Consider the following 16,580-nt stretch of genomic DNA (forward strand, 5'->3'; position numbering starts at 1 on the left):
AACAGACATGCAGGGAGTAGGGGAGGATTGGAAGGGACAGGGGACAAGGGGAGGGAGGTGGAGGAGGGGGGGGGGGGGGCAAGGGGAGGGAGGTGGAGGAGGAGAAGGGACAGGGGGCAAGGGGAGGGAGGTGGAGGAGGAGGAGAAGGGACACGGGGAGGGAGGTGGAGGAGGGGGGGGACAAGGGGAGGGAGTTGGAGGAGGAGAAGGGACAGGGGACAAGGGGAGGGAGGTGGAGGAGAAGGGAGAGGGGGAGGGGGGGACAAGGGGAGGGAGGTGGAGGAGGAGAAGGGACAGGGGGGGAGGTGGAGGAGGGGGGGGGCAAGGGGAGGAAGGTGGAGGAGGGGGGGACACGGGGAGGGAGGTGGAGGAGGGGGGACACGGGGAGGGAGGTGGAGGAGGGGGGGACAAGGGGAGGGAGGTGGAGGAGGAGAAGGAAGGCATGGGAGAAAGAGTGGGGTAGGGAGTGGGGTATGAGGGGGATGGGATGGGGGAGGAGGGAGGTGGAGGAGCAGGAGAGTGGTGGCATGTGATGTTGTAATGAAATGATCTACTGTTGAAGTGAGGGCAGGAGGAGAGGAAAAGTCATCTTCAGGTTATTTAATAAAGTTCTCTATGGAAGTTCTGTCTGACCTTTGACAGTAGTGAGTGTTAGTTCCCATCACTGAGCTTCAGCCTGACTCAGGATCTCCGGCTCTAGGCAATGAGGGTTAGGGTCCAGGGTGGTCTGACCAGGTCGGACCAACCTCCAGGGCAGTGGTGGCAGCAGCAGTTCTGGGGCTGGAGAGTTTTTATAGGGCTCTGCTCCTCCATGCTGGGGTTAGATTGGGTGGCTGGGGTTAGATTGGGTGGCTGGGGTTAGATTGAATGGCTGGGGTTAGATTGAATGGCTGGGGTTAGATTGGGTGGCTGGGGGTAGATTGAGTGTCTGAGGTTAGATTGGATGGCTGGGGTTAGATTGGATGGCTGGGGTTAGATTGAATGGCTGGGGTTAAATTGGGTGGCTGGGGTTAGAATGAGTGGCTGGGGTTAGATTGGATGGCTGGGGTTAGATTGGATAAAGGCATTCTCTGGCAGGTAAAATGCTAGCTAGTGCAAACTGTTTGTTTTGGCAGTGCACCGTTAGGGGAGAACCACCATAGAAACTGGCTTGGTGCAGGTTGGCTAGATCACAGTGTGATCTAATCCTCACTGAATCTTATGTAGTCAGTCGGTCGACGAGCCTGCTTTAAAGAGATGAGTTTATCAAATGCATTGAGGTCTATCGAGACTTGGGAGGCTCATATTTGGGATTTGTTGGTAATGTGTTCATGAAGACAAGACTCCTTGTCAAATCACCAGACTAGTGTATTATTCTAGAATGGTGTAATTTTTTCAGTGATCTTTTAGAAAAAAAACCTGTTAACGATGATCATCTCCATTCAGAGGCCTATCGTATAAACACGCCTACACTCAATACAGATTGAAAGTTAAGAAAAGTTTTTGGAGGTAAAAGTTTAGCAAATGTTCTGATGGGAGTGCTTATTATTCTGCAGGAGTCTTCAGGTACATAGACAGGACATGAGAAGGGTCTGGGCTAGGCAGAATACCCAGGTAGCTGGAGGCAGCTTCAAGTCTGGGAGTAAAACTGTATTTTCAGCCCCATGGCAGTAGAGGAGCTAAGGGAGGGGAGCGGTGATGCTCGGTGACCCAAGGCCCAAACACCTCTCTGGGTCTCCGGATCCTCCTCAGGAGAAGGGGGTGGCGGTGGAGGAGGAGGTGGAGGATACGGAGGAGGAGGAGGGAGTGGATATGACTGAGGCAGGGCAGGAGAAGGGGGAAGATGAGGATGAGGAAGAGGAGGATGAGGAGGAACATGAAGAAGAGGAGGAGGAGCAAGAGAAGGAGGAGGAAGAGGGGGAGGAGGAGGAAGAGGAGGAAGAAGAGGAGGAGGAGGAAGGGGAGGAGGAGGAGGAGGGGGAAGAAGAGGAGTAGGAAGAGGAGGGAGAGGAAGAAGAGGGAGAGGAGGAAGAGGAGGGAGAGGAAGAAGAGGAGGAGGAAGAAGAGGAGGAGGAAGAGGAGGGAGAGGAAGAAGAGGAGGAGGTGGATGAGAAAGAAGAGGAGGAAGAGGAAAAGTAATAGAAAGAAGAGGAGGAGGAAGAGGGGGAAGAAGAGGAGGAGGAGGAAGAGGAGGAGGAGGAAGAGGAGGGAGAGGAAGAAGAGAAGGAGGAGGAAATGAAGAGATGACACATATGAGGGGGGAGATAGAGATCGAGGGAGGAGACAGAGAAAACATAAAACAACCAGTGAGAGGTCAGGGTGGAGGAGAGACAATGAAATGAGTAGGAGGAGGAGGAGGTCAGTTCTTTGTGGTTGTTGTCGCTGTTTGTTTTTTGGTTGTTTGCGTTTTTTGTTTTTGTTCTTCAGTCTCTCATCACTACGTCAGACACCACCATCATCATCATCATCATCATCATCATCATCACAGAGTCATGCAGCTTCACTACTATCGGGTCAAACCCAGCCATGCGATTTGATTGGCAGATCAAAGCAGGAAGACAAAGCTGACAGCAGCCAATCATGGAGCGGAGGCAGTGGTGAGGGGGCGGGGTTTGGGAAAGATTAGGGTCTGTGGCTTGGAAGTAGACACCTATAAAGGTAGTCGCAGCGGCTGCGGGGCGGGGCTGGGGGCGAGAGAGCGCAGTCCTGTGGGTGAAGATAGCCAGCTGATTCTCTTGCCTTGCTTTAGGTCACAGCCACACAGACTCCATACAGCAGCCATGCACAGCCTCCATACAGCAGCCATACACAACATGGTCTGTTCTTTATTGTTAGCTGGTAAAGAACCGCCAGCTAATGTTCTCTTACTGCAGCCCAACCCAGCTCAGCCCAACCCAGCTCAGCCCAGCTCAGCCCAGCCCAGCCCAACCCAGCTCAGCCCAGCCCAGCTCAGCCCAGCCCAGCCCAACCCAGCTCAGCCCAACCCAGCTCAGCCCAACCCAGCTCAGCCCAACCCAGCTCAGCCCAGCCCAGCCCAACCCAGCTTAGCCCAACCCAGCTCAGCTCAGCCCAACCCAACCCAGCCAGTAAGGACTGAATTGGAGTACCTTTATCTCTGATACGCCACCAACTACTCTGTATGCAGGTGATAGGGAGGCCGTCCTCACCTGCACACACACACACACACACACACACACACACACACACACACACACACACACACACACACACACACACACACACACACACACACACACACACACACACACACACATGAATATACACAGAGAAAGAGACTTCAAGAGTCTCCACTGCGTCCACTGTACGCCCTGAGATCCACAAACACAGAGAAACTGATGAACACTTGATGAAACTGAAACGTTCATTTCGACTGACTATGACCCCCCTGTACACAGTACATCCTTAGGGAATGATACATCCTCTATATCTCTCTACCAAGTATGAGGAAACTAAATATAAAAACGTAATACAAATGAACACAGCACAGCAGCCCTGTAATGTGGGTAATCTGACTGCCATTCTCTAGATTAGATATTGATTTGTGGTCAAAAACAACAACTGAATGACAAGAGAAAAGACCACAGTAAACCCTACTGGGACTAATGACTAATGTGCGATCCAAAGTAAACAATTAGAAAACAACAACTGAATGACATGAGAAAAGACCACAGTAAACCCTACTGGGACTAATGACTAATGTGCAATCCAAAGTAAACAATTAGAAAACAACAACTGAATGACAAGAGAAAAGACCACAGTAAACCCTACTGGGACTAATGACTAATGTGCAATCCAAAGTAAACAATTAGAAAACAACAAAGCAATAAAATTTGCTCAAAGAAAGTCAAAACATGAACAGAACCTCCTTATCGGTAAACTTGTGCCAGCAAATGCAGAAAAAAGCGAGTCAAAAGTACCATCTTTCACTTCAAAACATCCTATTGTTGTCAGGAATCCTGGTGGTGCTATGAGTGGGACTAGAGAGAATGAAGGCCTCTCTGTCTCTCTGAGAACCATGGGCTACTATGTCTCTCTGTCTCTCTGTTCTGTACCAAGACTGCTTGTTCTGTTGTTCTGTTGACTCTATAGAAATATAATCACCTCTAGAAGGGCCTTAGAGCCCTTAACCCTGGCAATTTGACTAGTAAACTCATTGGTACACTCGCCAAGTCACCCATTTTGGCACTATTGACTTCAATGGGGAGGCCCCGTTCTACTCATTTTAGTTCTGTTGGTTTTTGACTCACCCCGTCAGTGCCTGGCTGCAGCTGTCCGTTGATGCTGGCCGTGCGGAAGGGTGAGTGGGTGGACAGGCGTTTGTCCCACTCGCTCTGCCGCGGCTCCGGAACAGACTCCATGAAGCTTCTCTTCAGCTCACTGATACTGCTGTGGTGACGCATGATCTCTGCCTGGGTCTGATCCAGGTCCTGGGAGGAGGGAGACGGGGGAGGGACAGAGAGTAGAAGGGGTAGAGAGAGGAGGGAGGGACAGAGAGGGGGGAGGGAGAGTAGGAGGGGTGGAGAGGGGAAGGAGGGACAGAGAGGGGGGAGGGAGAGTAGGAGGGGTAGAGAGAGGAGGGAGGGACAGAGAGGGGGGAGACGGGGGAGGGACAGAGAGGAGGGGTAGAGAGAGGAGGGAGGGACAGAGAGGAGGGAGGGAGAGTAGGAGGGGTAGAGAGAGGAGGGAGGGACAGAGAGGAGGGAGACGATGGAGGGACAGAGAGGAGGGGTAGAGAGAGGAGGGAGGGAGAGTAGGAGGGGTAGAGAGAGGAGGGAGGGACAGAGAGGGGGGAGAGAGAGTAGGAGGGGTAGAGAGAGGAGGGAGGGACAGAGAGGGGGAAGGAAGAGTAGGAGGGGTAGAGAGGGGAGGGAGGGACAGAGAGGAGGGAGGGAGAGTAGGAGGGGTAGAGAGAGGAGGGAGGGACAGAGAGGGGGGAGAGAGAGTAGGAGGGGTAGAGAGAGGAGGGAGGGACAGCGAGGGGTAGAGAGAGGAGGGAGGGACAGAGAGTAGAAGGGGTAGAGAGAGGAGGGAGGGACAGAGAGGGGGAGGGAGAGTAGGAGGGGTAAAGAGGGGAGGGAGGGACAGAGAGGGGGGAGAGAGAGTAGGAGGGGTAGAGAGAGGAGGGAGGGACAGCGAGGGGGGAGGGAGAGTAGGAGGGGTAGAGAGAGGAGGGAGGGACAGAGAGGGGGGAGGGAGAGTAGGAGGGGTAGAGAGAGGAGGGAGGGACAGAGAGGAGGGAGAGAGAGTAGGAGGGGTAGAGAGGGGAGGGAGGGACAGAGAGGAGGGAGGGAGAGGAGGAGGGGTAGACAGAGGAGGGAGGGACAGAGAGGGGGGAGAGAGAGTAGGAGGGGTAGGGAGAGGAGGGAGGGACAGAGAGTAGAAGGGGTAGAGAGGAGGGAGGGAGAGGAGGGAGGGACAGAGAGGGGGGAGGGAGAGTAGGAGGGGTAGAGAGAGGAGGGAGGGACAGAGAGGGGAAGGGAGAGTAGGAGGGGTAGAGAGAGGAGGGAGGGACAGAGAGGGGGAGGGAGAGTAGGAGGGGTAGAGAGAGGAGGGAGGGACAGAGAGGGGAAGGGAGAGTAGGAGGGGTGGAAAGAGGGTGTAGGGACAGGGGAGGGAGGGGGAGACAGAGGGGGATGGGATGAGAGAGAAAGAGAGAGAGTGGGAGGTGGAGAGGGGTAGATGGAGGGGAGAGGGGGGAGAGAAAGAGAGAGAAAGGAGGGGTGGAGATTGGGAGGGCGAGATAGAAAAAGAGAGACAGGGAGCAGAGGGGAAGTCCATGATAAATAAAGTAGAGACAGAGGGGATAGTTTAAGGGGAAGGCAGAAAGAGATAGCAAGGAAGGGCAAAAGGGTGAAGCCCCCAGATAGGAAGGGGGAAGGGGGGAAGTATGTCATTATTTGGGGTAGTGACTGGTAATGACACATTTACAAGTTTAGCAGAATGCAACATGATTGATGATTTGCTTATCATATCAAACAAAATGCAGTTGGAGGTTGGAACAGGCCTGCCCCTCTCAAAGAGGACAAACAACATGACAGCATGACAACAACAGGCCGTAGTCCATCCAGACCACATGATGTCCTATAGACAAACAACAGGCCTTAGTCCATCCAGACCACATGATGTCCTATAGACAAACAACAGGCCTTAGTCCATCCAGACCACATGATGTCCTATAGACAAACAACAGGCCTTAGTCCATCCAGACCACATGATGTCCTATAGACAAACAACAGGCCTTAGTCCATCCAGACCACATGATGTCCTATAGACAAACAACAGGCCTTAGTCCATCCAGACCACATGATGTCCTATAGACAAACAACAGGCCTTAGTCCATCCAGACCACATGATGTCCTATAGACAAACAACAGGCCTTAGTCCATCCAGACCACATGATGTCCTATAGACAAACAACAGGCCTTAGTCCATCCAGACCACATGATGTCCTATAGACAAACAACAGGCCTTAGTCCATCCAGACCACATGATGTCCTATAGACAAACAACATGACAACAACAGGCCTTAGTCCATCCAGACCACATGATGTCCTATAGACAAACAACATGACAACAACAGGCCTTAGTCCATCCAGACCACATGATGTCCTATAGACAAACAACAGGCCTTAGTCCATCCAGACCACATGATGTCCTATAGACAAACAACAGGCCTTAGTCCATCCAGACCACATGATGTCCTATAGACAAACAACAGGCCTTAGTCCATCCAGACCACATGATGTCCTATAGACAATCAACATGACAACAACAGGCCTTAGTCCATCCAGACCACATGATGTCCTATAGACAAACAACATGACAACAACAGGCCTGAGTCCATCCAGACCACATGATGTCCTATAGACAAACAACATGACAACAACAGGTCTTAGTCCATCCAGACCACATGATGTCCTATAGACAAACAACAGGTCTTAGTCCATCCAGACCACATGATGTCCTATAGACAATCAACATGACAACAACAGGTCTTAGTCCATCCAGACCACATGATGTCCTATAGACAAACAACATGACAACAGGCCTTAGTCCATCCAGACCACATGATGTCCTATAGACAAACAACATGACAACAACAGGTCTTAGTCCATCCAGACCACATGATGTCCTATAGACAAACAACAGGTCTTAGTCCATCCAGACCACATGATGTCCTATAGACAAACAACATGACAACAACAGGTCTTAGTCCATCCAGACCACATGATGTCCTATAGACAAACAACATGACAACAACAGGCCTTAGTCCATCCAGACCACATGATGTCCTATAGACAAACAACAGGTCTTAGTCCATCCAGACCACATGATGTCCTATAGACAATCAACATGACAACAACAGGTCTTAGTCCATCCAGACCACATGATGTCCTATAGACAAACAACAGGCCTTAGTCCATCCAGACCACATGATGTCCTATAGACAAACAACATGACAACAACAGGTCTTAGTCCATCCAGACCACATGATGTCCTATAGACAAACAACATGACAACAACAGGTCTTAGTCCATCCAGACCACATGATGTCCTATAGACAAACAACATGACAACAACAGGTCTTAGTCCATCCAGACCACATGATGTCCTATAGACAATCAACATGACAACAACAGGCCTTAGTCCATCCAGACCACATGATGTCCTATAGACAAACAACATGACAACAACAGGTCTTAGTCCATCCAGACCACATGATGTCCTATAGACAATCAACATGACAACAACAGGTCTTAGTCCATCCAGACCACATGATGTCCTATAGACAATCAACATGACAACAACAGGTCTTAGTCCATCCAGACCACATGATGTCCTATAGACAAACAACAGGCCTTAGTCCATCCAGACCACATGATGTCCTATAGACAAACAACATGACAACAACAGGTCTTAGTCCATCCAGACCACATGATGTCCTATAGACAAACAACATGACAACAACAGGTCTTAGTCCATCCAGACCACATGATGTCCTATAGACAATCAACATGACAACAACAGGCCTTAGTCCATCCAGACCACATGATGTCCTATAGACAATCAACATGACAACAACAGGTCTTAGTCCATCCAGACCACATGATGTCCTATAGACAAACAACATGACAACAACAGGTCTTAGTCCATCCAGACCACATGATGTCCTATAGACAATCAACATGACAACAACAGGTCTTAGTCCATCCAGACCACATGATGTCCTATAGACAAACAACAGGTCTTAGTCCATCCAGACCACATGATGTCCTATAGACAATCAACATGACAACAACAGGTCTTAGTCCATCCAGACCACATGATGTCCTATAGACAATCAACATGACAACAACAGGTCTTAGTCCATCCAGACCACATGATGTCCTATAGACAAACAACATGACAACAACAGGTCTTAGTCCATCCAGACCACATGATGTCCTATAGACAAACAACAGGTCTAAGTCCATCCAGACCACATGATGTCCTATAGACAAACAACAGGCCTTAGTCCATCCAGACCACATGATGTCCTATAGACAAACAACAGGCCTTAGTCCATCCAGACCACATGATGTCCTATAGACAACAGACTGTCCTGTGTTCTCTCCACTCTGTTCCCTCCTACGTAGATTGAACTTTAGACGATCCATCTCCGTCTAGTATCCGTGCCTGTCCATACCCATGGTGCAGAATGTGATTGGGTAATTTCCCATTACCAATCTACCACATGTTGGGATCGTGATCAGAGAGATCAAATACAACACCTATTAGACTAGATTCTCCTGGTTAATGACTATTCATAAACCACGTCTGTTCTGAACAGAATCTGCACCCACAAGGATCTTAATTTGATCATTATTTTGTTGCTGAGAACTTTCCTGCACAGCAGGAAAATAAAACTTGTAGGTTTAAAAAGGCGTCTTAAAGTTGGTAATTTCCACTTAAAAATGTCAGACTCGATTTGCCATAAAACATTTTTGATCAACCCCTATAAAAAAAAATCCATGAATTATTATCCACGTTATAATTCACATATGCTGTTGCTGAAGTATTATTTTCCAGCTGTTGCAAACGGGCTCAAATTAAGATCCTACATCTGTATATAGAGCACTACTTTAGACCAGGGTACATAGGGAGTCCCATAGGGCTCTGGTCAAAAGAAGTGCACTATATAGGGAATAGGGTGCCATTTGAAAACGGAGCCAGAGAGTCGAAAGGAGCTCTGAGAGGTAAACTATGGGGAGAACATTGAAGTGTCCTGTTTCACTAAAGAGCATCGGTGTGGCTCCCTGCCAGTGAACTGGTCCCATGGTAACTGAAGCCTAAAACCTTTATCTGTCTGACTCAACCTGCTCTACGTACGGGTGCATTCGGAAAGTATTCAGACCCCTTGACTTTTTCAAACATTTTGTTACGTTACACCTTTACTCTAAAATTGATTAAATTAGTTGTTTTCCTCATCAATCTACACACAATAGCCCATAATGAAAAAGCGAAAACAGTTTTAGAAATATTTGCAGAAATACTTTATTTACATAATTATTCTGATCCTTTGCTATGAGACTTGAAATTGAGTTCAGGTGCATCCTGTTTCCATTGATCATCCTTGAGATGTTTCTACAACTTGATTGGAGTCCACCTGTGGTAAATTCAATTGATTGGACATGATTTGGAAAGGCACACACCTGTCTATATAAGGTCCCAGTGTTGACAGTGCATGTCAGAGCAAAAACCAAGTCATGAGGTCGAAGGAATTGTCTGTAGAGCTCAGAGACAGGATTGTGTCGAGGCACAGATCTGGGGAAGGGTACCAAAACATTTCTGCAGCATTGACGGTCCCCCAAAACACAGTGGCATCCATCATTCTTAAATGGAAGAAGTTTGGAACCACCAAGACTCTTCCTAGAGCTGGCCCCCAGGTCAAACTGAGCAATCGGGGGAGAAGGCCCTTGGTCAGGGAGGTGACCAAGAACCCGATGGTCACTCTAACAGAGCTTCAGAGTTCCTCTGTGGTGATGGGAGAACCTTCCAGAAAGACAACCATCTCTGCAGCACTACACAAATCAGGCCTTTATGGTAGAGTGGCCAGACGGATGCCACTCCTCAGTAAAAGGCACATGACAGCCCACTTGGAGTTTGCCAAAAGGCACCTAAAGTACTCAGACCATCAGAAACAAGATTCTCTGGTCTGATGAAACCAAGATTGAACTCTTCAGCCTGAATGCCAGGCGTCACGTCTGGAGGAATCCTGGCACCAGAGGGAAACATGAACGGAGCAAAGTACAGAGAGATCCTTGATGAAAACCTGCTCCAGAGCACTCAGGACCTCAGACTGGGGCGAAGGTTCACCTTCCAACAGGACAATGACCCTAAGCACACAGCCAAGACAACGCAGGAATGGCTTTGGGACAAGTCTCAGAATGTCCTTGAGTGACCCAGCCAGTGCCCGGACTTGAACCCGATCGAACATCTCCGGAGAGATCTGAAAATAGCTGTGCAGCGATGCTCCTCATCCAACCTGACAGAGCTTGAGAGGATCTGCAGAGAAGAATGGGAGAAACTCCCCAAATACAGGTGTGCTAAGCTTGTAGCATCATACCCAAGAAGACTCGAGGTTGCAAAAGCTGCCAAAAGTGCTTCAACAAAGTACTGAGTAAAGGGTCTGAATACTTATGTAAAACGTGATATTTCATTTATTTATTTTTTATTTTTTATACATTTGCAAACAAAAGGAGAACTGACCAGAACTAAGGCACTAACGTTACCTAATAATAACAACATTAACTGATGCCACTGGCAACGCTATAAAGTATCCACAAAAGAGAGACTGAGTCTGCAGTGGTACAGTAGACACATTCGTCCATTACCCTAGCGACTAGTGCTTTTTGAGGTTGGTTTGGTTTCAATAAGATTATTAAAAAATAGTTTCCGATTGCAATAATTTTTTTAAAATATTAAATGCACTGCATTATGTGGGTTGAATGATGTAACACAGAATAAAACAATACAAGTCCCATGATGGGACTGTGGACTGTCCATTACTTGCTCATCACTTATTAACCAACATTACTTTTATAAAAAAATATTTCAGTTGTTGTTTATATTACATTTGTTTTATTTGATGACTATATTATTTCATTCCAAGTCATCATCTCATCTCTATAATGTTGGGTTCTAACTTCACCATCTTAGACCTTACTGATACCTTTATTTAACTAGGCAGTTGATTATCTTACATGTATAATAAACTCAGCGAAAAAAGAAACGTCCCTTTTTCATGACCCTGTCTTTCAAAGATAATTCGTAAAAATCCAAATAACTTCACAGATCTTCATTGTAAAGGGTTTAACTTCTTAGGGCTAAGGGGCAGTATTCGGAAGTTTGGATGAATGACGTGTCCAAAGTAAACTGGCCTGTTAGGCCCAGAAGCTAGGATATGCATTTAATTGGTAGTATTGGATATAAAACACTGAAGTTTCTAAAACTGTTAAAATAATGTCTGTGAGTATAACAGAACTGATATGGCAGGCGAAAACCCGAGAATCCACCCGGAATTGTTTTTTTTTTAGGTCACCACCCATTCAAATCCTTGTTTATGGGATTTTCAAAGGAATTCCTCCCAGATTGCAGTTCATACGGCTTCCACTAGATGTCAACAGTCTTTAGAAAGGGTTTCAGGCTTGTCTTTTGAAAAATTAGCTAGAATTTGTAGTTTTTCCAGGTGGCTCTCATTTGGACTGTAGTCTTGTGGCACGCGTGGGTAAAGGCGCTCACTTCGTTATTTATCTCCGGTATTGAACACACTATTCTCCGTCTTAAATTGTATCGTTTATTTACATATTAGGGTACCTGAGGATTGATTAGAAACGCTGTTTAACTTGTTTGGACGAAGTTTATTGGTATATTTGGGATTGCTTTGTCTGCATGTTGAACAACTGGAACGGGTGGGTTACTGAATCAAACGCGCCAAATAAACTGACTTCTTTGGGATATAAAGAAGGACTTTATCGAACAAAACGACCATTTGTTGTGTTGCTGGGATCCTTGGGATTGCAAACAGAGGAAGATTTTCAAAGGTAAGTGATTTATTTTGTCGCTATTTCTGACTTTTGTGACGCCTCTGCTGGTTTGGAAAATGTTTTTAATGATTTTGTATGCGGGGCGCTGTCCTCAGATAATCGCATGGTATGCTTTCGCCGTAAAGCCTTTTTGTAATCTGACAAAGCGGCTGGATTAACAAGAAATTAAGCTTTTAAATGATGTATACTGCTCGTTCTGTGTGTGATTTCCTGCAAGACAGGAATGTCAGTGTTCTGCCATGGCCGGCGAAGAGCCCGGATCTCAATCCCATTGAGCACGTCTGGGACCTGTTGGATCGGTGGGTGAGGGCTACGGCCATTACCCCCAGAAATGTCTGGGAACTTGCAGGTGCCTTGGTGGAAGAGTGGGGTAACATCTCACAGCAAGAACTGGCAAATCTGGTGCAGTCCACGAGGAGGAGATGCACTGCAGTACTTAATGCAACTGGCGGCCACACCAGATACTGACTGTTAGTTTTGATTTTGACCCCCCCCTTTGTTATGTTCATGCAAATATTTACACATGTTAAATTTTCTATAAACTATGAATATTTGACCGTCCATATTTGACTGTCCATATTTGCCAGCAGACCTAACCGCTACACCACCCCAGGCCTCGATTGAACTACATTTTGACATTAGGATACACTTGGCACTTGTACGTCGTAGCCATAGTGGAGACCAATATTGTGTTATTAAGCTGTACAAACTACAGTTGTTGATCCATTTCTGACCATCTGAATGTTGCAGTGATAGTGCCTAGGTCTATAGCGTTTGAGAGAGAAAATTATTTTGAATGCAACCCCCCGATCCCAATGCCTTGACTGCCCCCGCATGGTCAGAAAGAGAACTGCTCTTTTTCAGAGAATCACAAGACTCATTTTTTACATTTAATGATAGAGCAGGAAAATTCTCGGCGGCAAAAGAGTGATCAAGTTAAGATCCAACTTCTGTATATAATATATTATAAAATGGTGCACACAACCTGGGAGTTCTCACACACACACACACACACACACACACACACACACACACACACACACACACACACACACACACACACACACACACACACACACACACACACACACACACACACACACACACACACACACACACACACACAGCAACGTGCCTGAGGATACTTAGTCCTGAGCCAGCCGACAGTTATTATTGTGATGATAATCATGAATCAAAGACATGGCTGTGTCCTAAACGACACCCTATTCTCTATATCAGGGGTATTCAACTCTGACCCTACGAGGTCCACAGCCTGCTGGTTTTCTGTTCAACTTCATACTTAATTGCACCCACCTGGTGTCCCAGGTCTAATTCAGTCCCTGATTAGAGGGGAACCTGGTGTCCCAGGTCAAATTTCTGATTAGAGGGGAACCTGGTGTCCCAGGTCTAATTCAGTCCCTGATTAGAGGGGAACCTGGTGTCCCAGGTCTAATTTCTGATTAGAGGGGAACCTGGTGTCCCAGGTCTAATTCAGTCCCTGATTAGAGGGGAACAATGAAACAATGCAGTGGAACTGGCTTCCAGGTCCAGAGTTGAGTTTGAAGGCTCTATATGGTGCACTACTTTAGACCACAGTCCTACAGGCCTTGGTACCTGGTCAGTCCTACAGGCCCTGGTCAGTCCTACGGGCCCTGGTACCTGGTGAGTCCTACGGGCCCTGGTCAGTCCTACGGGCCCTGGTACCTGATCAGACCTTCTGACCCTGGTCAGTCCTATGGGCCCTGGTCAGTCCTACGGGCCCTGGTACCTGGTCAGTCCTACAGGCCCTGGTCAGTCCTACGGGCCCTGGTCAGTCCTACGGGCCCTGGTACCTGATCAGACCTTCTGGCCCTGGTCAGTCCTACGGGCCCTGGTACCTGATCAGACCTTCTGGCCCTGGTACCTGGTCAGTCCTACGGGCCCTGGTACCTGGTTAGTCCTACGGGCCCTGGTACCTGGTTAGTCCTACGGGCCCTGGTACCTGGTCAGTCCTACGGGCCCTGGTCAGTCCTATGGGCCCTGGTCAGTCCTTCTGGCCCTGGTCAGTCTTTCTGGCCCTGGTCAGTCCTATGGGCCCTGTTACCTGGTCAGTCCTACGGGCCCTGGTCAGTCCTATGGGCCCTGGTACCTGGTCAGTCCTACGGGCCCTGGTCAGTCCTATGGGCCCTGGTCAAAAGTAGTGCACTATGTTGGTAATAGGGTACCCTTTGGGACACAGCCACGGTCAAAGGTCAACAGAGATGAGGGTCAGAGAGAGTCATTTGGTTATGGTTAGATACAGGAACAGCACGATGAGTGAGAGTGTCCCAAAAGGCATCCTATTCCCTATACAGTGCACTACATTTGACCAGGTCCCACAGGTCTCTAGTTAAAAGTAGTGAACCATGTAGGGAATAGGATGACTGAGAGAGGTACAGTACAGTGAAGGTTATGTTGTTAAGGAGGTCCAGGTCTCACAATGACAACAGAGGGCAGCATCATTAACTTGTCAATAACATCACTGAGAATGAAAATATATGACTGGGAAAGTCTATCAATTAAAATTGGTCTGCGTCACCAACGCAAGCTGACGAAGAAAAGCCTAACTCATCCAATATCATTCCCATTGGGAACACTTCCCCGTTAGGAAGATACCGATGGTCGTTACAGAAAACCTACATTTGACGACCAGTGCTGACGACAATAACATTTTAGAAAAAGCATCCAAAACTGCAAGTAATTATCGACTAAAAGGTGCAACAACAACAAACAAACAAAAAAACGATTTGACAAGCAGGCTGAAATCAAAGGGCATGCTGGGCAGACGGTGGCCACTGACATTCAGTCTGAAAGGCCAAACTGGTGCACCCTTTAAGACTCAATGCCTATAGCTTTTAAATAATACTGGACTATGATCGTGATAGTTGAAACACTCCCAATCATATATCAAACCACTGTGGATAAGAAACAAAACGACCCACTGGGCAAACACCGGTTGAATCGACGTTGTTTTCATGTCATTTCAACGAAGCGTGAAACCAAACGTAGAATCGACGTTGTTTTCACGTCATTTCAACGAAGCGTGAAACCAAACGTAGAATCGACGTTGTTTTCACGTCATTTCAACGAAGCGTGAAACCAAACGTAGAATCGACGTTGATTTGATGCCCGTCGCCTAGTAGGGAAGATGCTGAGATCCAAAAAACGGCAAAGTAAAGTGAGTACTTGCATTCGAAGGAAACAGGAAAAGAGTGCATGCCAAGCCATTAGGGTTCAGCTGGAAACAGGATGTAGAAATAACAAAAAGGAGAGAATAGAAGAGTCGGAGTCAAGACAAACAGAAAATATAAAGAAAACAGGCAAGTGAACACAACTCCCATGCAGAGAGAGAGAGCATGCAGAAACAAACAGTCAAATATAAAATAAGATGTATTCTAGAGTGTGATACAAACCTCCAACATTAAATTGCTATGCCTGATATAAATAGTTTCACCCTCAAGTTTCTTAGCTCTTTTCTGAAAAACCAACAACAACAAAAAAAAAGGGGACAAGTTGGTCTCCAGAAAGATGTAGAATTGCAATTCTTCATTCTCGTTTAATTTTTTTTTTAAATGTACTTTTACTGTTTGACTTGCAAGCGATTGCTTCCGCTAAGGGTGCATTCGTTCCTGATGGTGGGAGAAGTGGGTGATGGATCAAATCATAGATGCTATGGGAAGTGCATTGAGGCAGAGTGCAGGGGGTGAGTGCAAAGGTCCATGGGGTGATGGTGGTCACCAGTGGAGACCGTGGGTTGGTACACAGCTACCAAAAATCTGGTGGGTTTCTGTATTTCAGGACTGTGAGAGAGAATCAAAATGTTGACAGATAAATCCAGCATATACATACAGTACATGCCGTGGCTGAGTAGGAGTAGTAGTGCATTATCATCGTGCATTATCAGTTGTTATGCATTACCCTAAAGCATCATTCACTGACTTATTTCATTGACTCTTCCTGAGGCGGCAGCTGAGGCCTTTCCTCATTATACTGTCTAGAGCACAGGCACGGTCAATCCAGGTTCATTCACTTAACAGGCACCTCATTCATTTTGATTTATCTCTCTAGTCTCTCTAGTTCTACTTGGTGAAGAATTATGTCCATAACAGTAGAGCTTTATGTATTGCCTCTGCATGAGGTAACAGCAAGGCTGATACTGTTGGGTAAATAGCCTCCCGCTTATTGGTTTCAAAACAAATGGTAGTAAATAGAGAAAAAAACGAAACATTTTCTTTGTTCGGTGTTAAGTGTTAAGAAAAGGAACTCCACAGCCAAACAGTGCTCTCTTGTATAACGACACTGTACAGTAGATATACAAGGCTGGAGGACAGAGAAAAAACAAACAAACAACAACAAAAAACATTATGAAGAAACAAAATGGTTTGTATTTTTTTTCTCTTTTGCAATAGAAATTGTTTCAAATAAAGGGAGAGATGCGAGGATGAGGATGGTGACTCATGCGAAACACTGAGGGTA

At 47.1% G+C, this 16,580-nt stretch overlaps 1 protein-coding gene across 1 annotated transcript in view; it reads right to left on the minus strand.

The window, feature by feature from the left end:
- The window catches only part of LOC120027096 (protein 4.1-like), a 91,203-nt gene that overhangs the window by 30,593 nt on the left and 44,030 nt on the right, over nucleotides 1-16,580 (minus strand). The window contains exons 12-13 of the mRNA XM_038971935.1: nucleotides 15,518-15,580; nucleotides 4,248-4,427 (exon numbers count right to left, since the gene is read on the minus strand). Of these exons, the coding sequence (XP_038827863.1) occupies nucleotides 4,248-4,427; nucleotides 15,518-15,580 (243 nt within the window). The remainder of the gene's footprint in view (nucleotides 1-4,247; nucleotides 4,428-15,517; nucleotides 15,581-16,580) is intronic.

The sequence above is a fragment of the Salvelinus namaycush genome, chromosome 32 (assembly GCF_016432855.1).
Source record: "Salvelinus namaycush isolate Seneca chromosome 32, SaNama_1.0, whole genome shotgun sequence".
In the NCBI taxonomy this organism is placed as follows: Eukaryota; Metazoa; Chordata; class Actinopteri; order Salmoniformes; family Salmonidae; genus Salvelinus; species Salvelinus namaycush.